This window comes from Podarcis filfolensis, assembly GCF_964270895.1.
Source record: "Podarcis filfolensis genome assembly, chromosome: 7".
Taxonomy (NCBI): domain Eukaryota; kingdom Metazoa; phylum Chordata; class Lepidosauria; order Squamata; family Lacertidae; genus Podarcis; species Podarcis filfolensis.
In genome coordinates this window covers 6,577,848-6,586,680 of record NC_139603.1, presented here as the reverse complement: position 1 = coordinate 6,586,680, position 8,833 = coordinate 6,577,848, and the positions used below count along the sequence as shown (strand labels likewise).

Genomic DNA, 8,833 nt, shown 5'->3' with positions numbered 1-8,833 from the left:
TGCTTTCCAATCCAATTTTATTAGTATGGCATTAGTACCATAAAATATTTCACAAAGTAGTGTACATTGCAATTTATTCCAAAAAGGCTATGTACACTTACAGTCTTGATTTTAAAAACAAACAGTACAATGAAAGAGATGGACTGTTAAAAATACATATAAATGGACAACATTCCTTCATTTTTCCTTGTCTGAAAGGTCACTCTGCACAAACACTATCCACAAACTGCTTGCTTACTGAAAGAAGCACTGAGCTAAGTTGCCAGTTCTAAGGTCCCTCCATCATTAGACTCCACTTCCTATTCTTGCTCAAAGGACTGATAAGGTACTGCTTTTGAGTTTTGAGAGAAAGGGGTGACTTGAAAATAGGAACTAAATGGGTAACATGTTCATAATTTTATCCAGTAATCAGTGGGTCCAAACGGCTATGAAATGCAAGAGATATATCGAGAAATACAGCAGTTTGATGCATTTCCTGCCAAACCAGTTTTAATCTGAATTGAAAGCAAACTGAGGTGTGTACATTTACACACTGACTTTCTTACAGGTGGGTGGTCTTACATGGCTAACGTCAACCTGTGTGCATGCACAGATGACAGCTTCATGAATGAAAATGGGGGGTGGGTTGCAAGGGTGAAGAAACCAGCTGGATGTAGCGTGAAAATACAATGGGCAACATGGAAGCACATCAAACTATGCTGATATGTACAATATGCAAATGTGATTTGAAATTTACCGGTGGTTGGGGTGATCCCTCTGCGTTTTAAGCTGGTAATATCTACACAGCCTTTATTACAGTCAAATCTACCATCATTTTTTTGGGGAGGGGGATAAAGTTTTTTTATTATTATTTCATTTTACAATATATATATAAAACAGAAACAATTATAACAGACAAAAATTAAAAGATTAAAAATAAAGCAGGCACGTAGAATGCGTAGTTGAACATGAATTAAAATAATGAAGTCCAAGTATAGACTATCAACTTTATCAGATCATCAAGTCTAGTCCAGTTTTGTCAAGGTTGTTTTGAAAATGATGGTTTCACTTTATATGTCATAAAGGACTGGTAAATCATGTAAAAAGTGTCTATAGAGTTTTTAGTCCTTGTCAAATTATGCATGATTTTCTCCATTATAGCTATATTCCAGAGCAAATGGTACAAAGCGTCCCATGTAAGATACTGAGCTGTTTTCCATCCAGTTGCTATTACCCTTTGTGCTTCCAAGTTCATATATAAGACCAATTATTTTGACTATATTTACATTGGTATCATCAAAAATATTCAGTGACATTAATTTTAGGCAACAAGCAATAGTTTCTTTAGTAATATATCCATCATCATTGGTAGATGTATTGGGGGTCTCCCCACCCCCCGACTGTGTTTCAAATTGCTTTTGCAAAGTATTGAACACATCAGTACAGACTGGTGCGCTCCCAGATTCCCAGTGGGCAGAGAGGATGTGTGGATATCTTCGTATGACTTACATTTTCAAATCTGATGGAAGCTGGTTTGGTGGGAAACACATCAAAACACAGTATTTCTCAATAAAGTATAGCATAGATGCCAGTTGTGGCTAACGTGTGTTCATGGATTCACAAACCAGCAGTGGGAGCACACTGGTGGCGGAGTCAATGAGTACACACGGCTTCAGATGGAAGAACTCGAGGTGCAAGAGAGTAGCCCCAAAGACCTCCAACAGCATCTGTTTTTAAGAACAAAGTTCTTTTCCTTAACAAAAGCAACCATTACCAGTTTTGATATTTTCTGGTTACAAACTTTCCCGAGTGCCTCAAACCAAACATGGCAAGAGAGGCATCTATGATACAACGCTATTGCTACCAACACCTCAGTTTGCAACTGTTTGAGCAGTTAACTCAGGGCAAAGTCACATTGTCTCACAGCATGGATATAGCATAAAGCAATCCAGGCCTAGTACTTTATTGTAAATGTGATAAAACACATTGCTGTTGGTGGCTTCTGAAGTGTGTGAGCAAGTCAAAATCCACCCAATGAGAGCACAAAATAGGTGTGTGGAAGTCCTAGACCAGGGGTAGGCAAACTAAGGCCCGGGGGCCAGATCCAGCCCAATCGCCTTCTCAATCCGGCCTGCGGACAGTCCGGGAATCAGCGTATTTTTCCATGAATAGAATGTGCCCTTTTATTTAAAACACATCTCTAGGTTATTTGTGGGGCCTGCCTGGTGTTTTTACATGAGTAGAATGTGTGCTTTTATTTAAAATGCACCTCTAGGTTATTTGTGGGGCATAGGAATTCGTTCATATTTTTTTTTTCAAAATGCAGTCCGGCCCCCGCACAAGGTCTGAGGGACAGTGGACCGGCCCCCTGTTGAAAAAGTTTGCTGACCCCTGTCCTAGACACACTGGAATTAGTCTCTATGTATAATGGATAGAAAATTTAATCACACCCATTTATAGCAAAGAATATTTCAACCACTGCTGGCCAGTCCAGAGCCTGGTGAAGTAGACACGGAATATGAAATGTGCTTTAGTCATTGTGGTTGGACAAGCATGAAGGAGGACGGCTGCTTTGTCCAATCAGAAATATGTGTGTGCTTGTGTTCCTTTTCCCCAAGGCAATGCTGGAAGCCATCTTAGAGCAAGCAGCAAGCTTAAATCACCTCGGATTGGACTTGCCTTCTAGGGAAAGTCAAGGGTTGCTCTCTCACAAAACTTTATGGAAAGGCAGTGCCACATTCCCAAAGTGCAGCACAAATTGAAGCAATCGTGTAAAGAACGAGTGGGGAACACTTTTTTCAGCTTGAGGGCTACCTTTCCTTAGGGGCAGCCTTCTGGGGGCCACATATCGCAGTGAGTGGGGCCAGAGATGGAGAAAGCAACAGATGCAACTGTACAGCCAGCCAATTTCTACAGATGCCCCCCCCCGACACACCTCTCCCACCCTGGCAGAGTTCGAGGACACATTCCAATGGGGCAAAAATATTCCAGGAGAGATAAGCGAGGGGTGCAGTCTGGGGAAAGGGGTTGGCTCAGGGAAAGGCCCAAGAACTAGACTGGACTGGAGGGCCATACGCAGTCCCCAAGCCTTAGGTTCCTCACCTTCCAACAATAAGAACAAACAATAAGAGAAATAAAAAATAAATAAATTGAAGATATGCAGACATCACAGGACACACACACATCAGCACACCATACAAGAGTGGCATTGCAGGGATCTTCAACAGAATTATTGTTTGTTTTTATCTTAAGAAAGTTATGCCAAATGAGCCCAAACCTGCAGCTTGGGGGCAAGGGAAGAGAGAACTAACAAGGCACCCAAACCTTCTGGAAGTTTTCAGGTGGTTCATCTGCCTGGCTACTCATTATTGCTACCAACAATTTTGTCTATTGGCTCCTTTTCTGGGTGATTCAGGGCTATACAGAGTTGGGCTGATACTGAACAACTTGCAGACCCAACTTTGAACAGTAAGGAAATGGATCAAATGATAAAATGAAACTGTAGAGATTTTGTGGCCAAGAAAAGGGGTTACAGAAATCTTCCTAAGATCTGGGTACTTGTCTGTAGTACAATAATTTTATCACCCCTCTCCCCAACACGCAGAAACACACCAGTGTTTGGGGCAGACCTTTCCTGCCAAGACTTAAAGGTAAAGGTAAAGGGACCCCTGACCATTAGGTCCGGTCACGGACAACTCTGGGGTTGTGATGCTTATCTCGCTTTATTGGCTGAGGGAGCCGGAGTACAGCTTCCGGGTCATGTGGCCAGCATGACTAAGCCGCTTCTGGCAAACCAGAGCAGCGCACGGAAACGCCATTTACATTCCCGCCGGAGTGGTACCTATTTATCTGCTTGCACTTTGACGTGCTTTCGAACTGCTAGGTTGCCAAGAGCAGGGACCAAGCAATGGAAGCTCACCCCGTCACAGGGATTCGAACCGCCAACCTTCTGATCGGCAAGCCCTAGGCTCTGTGGTTTAACCCACAGCGCCACCCGCGTCCCTTTTTGCAAAGACTTAGGCCCCTGCAATAATGTCTTTCCCTGCCACCTGCCCAACACCATAGACAGAAGTATTTCCTTGGGAGCTCAAAACTCATTTGCCACCAGAAGCAGGGAACAGTGGAGGGACATTTGGGGCATATTCTCCCAAGTGATCTATGCACTCTAGTTTAATGGTGTGCACAAAGAAAGTCTTGTAGGCGGTCCTAGAGGGAAGAGGGAATATGGCCAAAATTCTGCAAGAGGATAAGGAACTAGTGTGGAGTATCTGCAGGACTGTGCTATTCTGTAGGTGCAGACATAGCTATAGTGCTGAAATAAGTCCTATTCACCATGCTGAGCACCAGCTCTATCTCCCGGGCACTCTCTTTTCTTCTCTTCCGTGACAACATAATGTTTGCAAATATTATCTCACATTAACGGGTCAACATTAGTGAGTGCAAATTGCTAGACAAAAGTGCACAGACCGAGCCCCAAACTGGTATTCTACATGCTGGTAATTGCATCAGAAGACGGAAATTGGGCTGCTTTTATATATTGCTGCTATAGGCAGTACTACATTTCTAAATAACATTCATAATTTATGTTTCAAAAAGTGCTCCACCACAAGTCAGATAGCCACAAGTTGTGGTTTTTTTTTGGGGGGGGGGATCAGGTTACATAATCACAGTTAGAAGGTCTGTCACTTGCATGAGCAGCAATTTGCAATCAATTGTGGCAGGCTGTCCATTCTGGGACAAAGAGAGAATGATTTTAACATTTTTGCTTCTATGTAAAATTTAGGGGTTAGCATTTATTTTAACACAAAAAAGTTGTCAAAATGGGCAACCTCATATTGGATTGGTTCAGAAGCGATACAAGTCATTTCCCCAGAAATAAAAAGTAACCTGGATGATTTTATCAGGCAATCTGATACCCATTATTTAGCTTCCAAGCTGCCCCAATTCTTCCTTTCCACCCATTCAGTCCAGCATTCCTCTGAACTTCCTCCTGCTTCCAATGAAACTGGACCTTCTGATGCTACTGGGGGGTGGCTGGTAAGAGAAAGTGAGGGAAATCTGACACACACACCCTCACACCTTCTCTCTCTTTTCCCTTGGGAAAAATGGCATTGCCTAGGTCTATCAGGGATTTTAATCCTGGTACTCTTAATGTTAATGGTAACAAGCAGTGGCAATGAGGAGGCGTAGATCAGATGTCCTAGATGGAGAAGTTGTTTTGAAAGCAGGGAGTAATTTGGGCGGGGGAGGCTGGATGAGTGCTAAGGAAGGGCACCCTGGAAGTTACTCTCCAGCTGAATTTGGAAAATTTCACAAGCATGCTCCCACTCTCCATCTAATCGGGTTCTACGTTAATAAGCAAGTTACTCTTGGGTTTTAAAAAAATTATTAAGGGCTCTTGCAAGTATCTTAGATGGCTGGCTAGACTTAATATTGAATTGCTGAGGTTTTAAGTACTATCCTTCCCTTGCAGACAACAGAAGAACAAACAGAAGCGTATCTGAGCTGTTATCCAAGCACGTAAGTAAGAGAGCACAAACAGCTGGTACTCATGTGTTGTGGCTTGCAGAACTGTCCCATAATTCCTGCTCTGTTAGGATTTGGAATGCCCAAATATGCAGATGGGAAAATGCTTGACATGGGAAGACCACTGTGCTGCTAGCTGGAAGAACTTCACGTCGTTCCACTCCACTCCGTCAATAAGCACTGCAGCAGGAGATAAACAAAGAAAGATGATTAGGACAGAAGTGCTTGGGGACCTGGTTTCAACTTACACCCCAGCAATTTCCCCTTGCCATAAAAATAAATGCATCAAAATTCATCCAGATACATTGCAAAAACCCTTCCCTAAAAAGGTAAAGGACCCCTGACAGTTAAGTCCAGTTGCGAACAACTCTGTGGTTGGGGAGCTCATCTCGTTTTCTGGCCGAGGGAGCCAACGTTTGTCCGCAGACAGTTTTTCCGGGTCATGTGGCCAGCATGACTAAGCCACTTCTGGTGAAACCAGAGCAGGGCACAGAAATGCTGTTTACCTTCCTGCCGGAGCGGTACCTCTTTATCTACTTGCACTTTGACGTGCTTTCAAACTGCTAGGTTGGCAGGAGCAGGGACCGAGCAACGGGAGCTCGCTTTCAGGCTGAGGGAGCTGGCATTTGTCCACAGACAGCTTTCCAGGTCATGTGGCCAGCATGACTAAACCGCTTCCGGCGCAATGGGAGACCGTTACGAGTGCCAGAGCACATGGAAATGCCATTTACCTTCCCGCCACAGTGGTCCCTATTTATCTACTTGCACTGGCATGCTTTTGAACTGCTAGGTTGGCAGGAGCAGGGACTGAGCAACGGGAGCTCACCCTATCGTGGGGATTCAAACCGCCAACCTTCCGATCAACAAGCCCAAGAGGCTCAGTGGTTTAGACCACAGCACCACCCGGGGCCACGGCCGTAAAAAGGTTGGGAAACACTAATACAGACTGTGTGAAAACAATCACAGGCACAAGGAGGAAAGAGGCAAGTGATGACTCCTTCTCTTCAAATGGGGGTGTTCTGGATTTGGTCGGAGAATCTGGGCCTAAAGCTGAACTTCATTCTAGCTTGCTCTGCAAAGGAACTAAACCCGTAAACACAAGAGATAAAGAATGAACTAAGGAGGATGTCTGAAAGCAGACTGGCAGTCGTAGCACTGGATAACGTGCACTTACCCTGCAACATAGTCTGCTGATGTTTTGCTGTGCAAATCAGCCGGCTGATCCCCTCTATGCACTGACTCTTAGAATCAAAGTCTTTGTCTTTCACTTTCTTAGGCAGAAACATCACTAGAGGAAATGAAGCAGATATGTAAATACAGCAGCACCATCTTTCGGTGTCCTCTGTCCTGAGTGAACATCTTAAGTTCCAGAAGGCTGGGAATTAACGGGACCTTTTACAGTACAAAGGAATCCCTGCTTACATGGGGGCTCCGTTCCTGGCCGCCGCATGCACCAGCAGGACATGCCCAAGTCCAGTCCACCCTGCCCCCTTTTGGCATCAAAAATGGCACACGCATCAGCAGTCGTGTGCATGCTCATTGCATGCCAAGCGGAGAGGTGCCTGGACAGATCTGGTTTCTGCTAGGGCATCTCAAACTTTCTACCTGCAGGGCCCACTTGAGATGGCTGAAAATCGCTGAAGCCCACCAGTCACATAATGGTGCTACAGGGGCAAAGCCTGGTGGCAGAGTTTGGTATAATTATTGACATTTTCTATTGATATCTACGCTGGCTCTGGAGATATTGTGACCTCCCCAGCCCACATTTGAGACAAAATCCACTGATCCAGAAGCTCTAAGAAAAGATGTGGTCCGTGGATTTGAAAGGGTTTTCCACTCCCGTCCTAAAGGTTTGAGCTCTTAAAGCATGATGTCTACAGCACTGAAGTGTGGCACAAAGCTCCTTCCTCCAGGTAAGGCTGGTGTGCCAGTTGGCCACAATTACCGTATTTTTCGCTCTATAGGACACACCCGACCATAGGACACACCTTGTTTTAGAGGGGGAGAACAAGAAAAAAAAATTCTCCCCCTCTCTGCTCAGCGCCCCTTCAGTGAAGCGGCAGGAGAAATGGAGCCCCTTCCATTTCTCCTCCCGCTTTGCTGAAGGGGCGCTGCGCAGCTCTCCCTCTCTGCTGAAGCCAGGAGAGTCTTGCTCTCCTGGCTTCAGCAAAAGGAACCCGAAGCCTTCAGAGCGCAGCGGGAGTTCCCGCTGTGCTCTGAAGGCTTCAGGGATAGCCGTCTGAAGCCTTTGGAGCTCAGCGGGAACTCGCGCTGCACTCTGAAGGCTTCAAGTTCCTTTTGCTGAAGCCAGGAGAGCCTGCACCGACACCTCTCGCTCTCCAGGCTTCAGCGAAAGCAACGCAAAGCCTCCAGAGCACGGAGGGAGCACTCCCTCTGCACTTCGGAGGCTTCGTGTTGCTATCACTGAAGCCAAGGAGCCTGTATTCGCTCCATAGGACGCGCACACATTTCCCCTTAATTTTTGGAGGGGGAAAAGTGAGTCCTATAGAGCGAAAAATATGGTACCAAAGCACCTGTAATGTCTTGTTTATACTATTTTTAAAGGAGGGAATGACAGTTCAAATTCACTGTAGCTCTATTTCCACTCTAACCACAGAGGAAAAGCTCAAGGTGAATTCCTATGCTCATTGAACGGTAGACACAAATGCTAACATGCCACCCCAACATGAGAAAATGAAGTTTACATTATGATCAGTTTCCACATGTGAAGGAACTGGTCCTAGCTTGAGCTAGATTTAGAGCAGCCAGCACAGCGTCGCAAGACAGAAAGGTATGCTAAAATTAATTGGAAACTCTAGTGCAATTAAATGTATCTCACACACTAACAAAGTCGGTGAGTTCGACCTCCAGGAATATTTTACTACTGAAAAAAGCTAGTGTTAAGCAATAGAACATATGTTACAATAGCCAAGGAGCGTCCCTTTTCTGCACCTTTTTTGTTCTTTTCCTTTGTGACAACCGTCATTGACATCGTTGGAGTGGAAATGGCATCCCCACTCGTAGGCAACCGGCTGACCTGGAGAGACCGAAAAGTGCATTTCAGAGTGTTTTTGGCAGCAGAGGGGTCCTTTTTTTCTGAGTCTCTCTTCTTCTCCGTAGGATGAGTTGCAATCCAGTAATCCACCTGAAGGCCCATCAGTTCCATACCAAGGCCACAGCTGAAATACGTTAGGAAAATACTATCATTTGTAAGCTGCGACAGTCCCAGAGAGCCCAGGTGAGAAATACGGATGATACCAATTGAAAAGCATTCTTGGAACAGTGCTTAGTATTTGACACTGTGATCGACCTTTCAAGTGTCTTGGCT

The 8,833-nt window shown here is 44.9% G+C and overlaps 1 protein-coding gene across 12 annotated transcripts in view; it reads right to left on the bottom strand.

The window, feature by feature from the left end:
* PACS2 (phosphofurin acidic cluster sorting protein 2) overlaps nucleotides 1–8,833 on the bottom strand; it is a 55,791-nt gene continuing 46,958 nt past the window's right edge. For 8 of the 12 annotated variants that reach the window (XM_083624632.1, XM_083624629.1, XM_083624635.1 and 5 more), the window contains 3 exons: nucleotides 8,458–8,684; nucleotides 6,680–6,793; nucleotides 1–5,685 (listed from right to left, as the gene is read on the bottom strand). In XM_083624632.1, the coding sequence (XP_083480758.1) occupies nucleotides 5,573–5,685; nucleotides 6,680–6,793; nucleotides 8,458–8,684 (454 nt within the window). In that variant the 3' untranslated portion in view covers nucleotides 1–5,572. The remainder of the gene's footprint in view (nucleotides 5,686–6,679; nucleotides 6,794–8,457; nucleotides 8,685–8,833) is intronic. The other 4 variants (XR_014550951.1, XR_014550952.1, XR_014550953.1 and 1 more) reach the window with 1 other exon arrangement.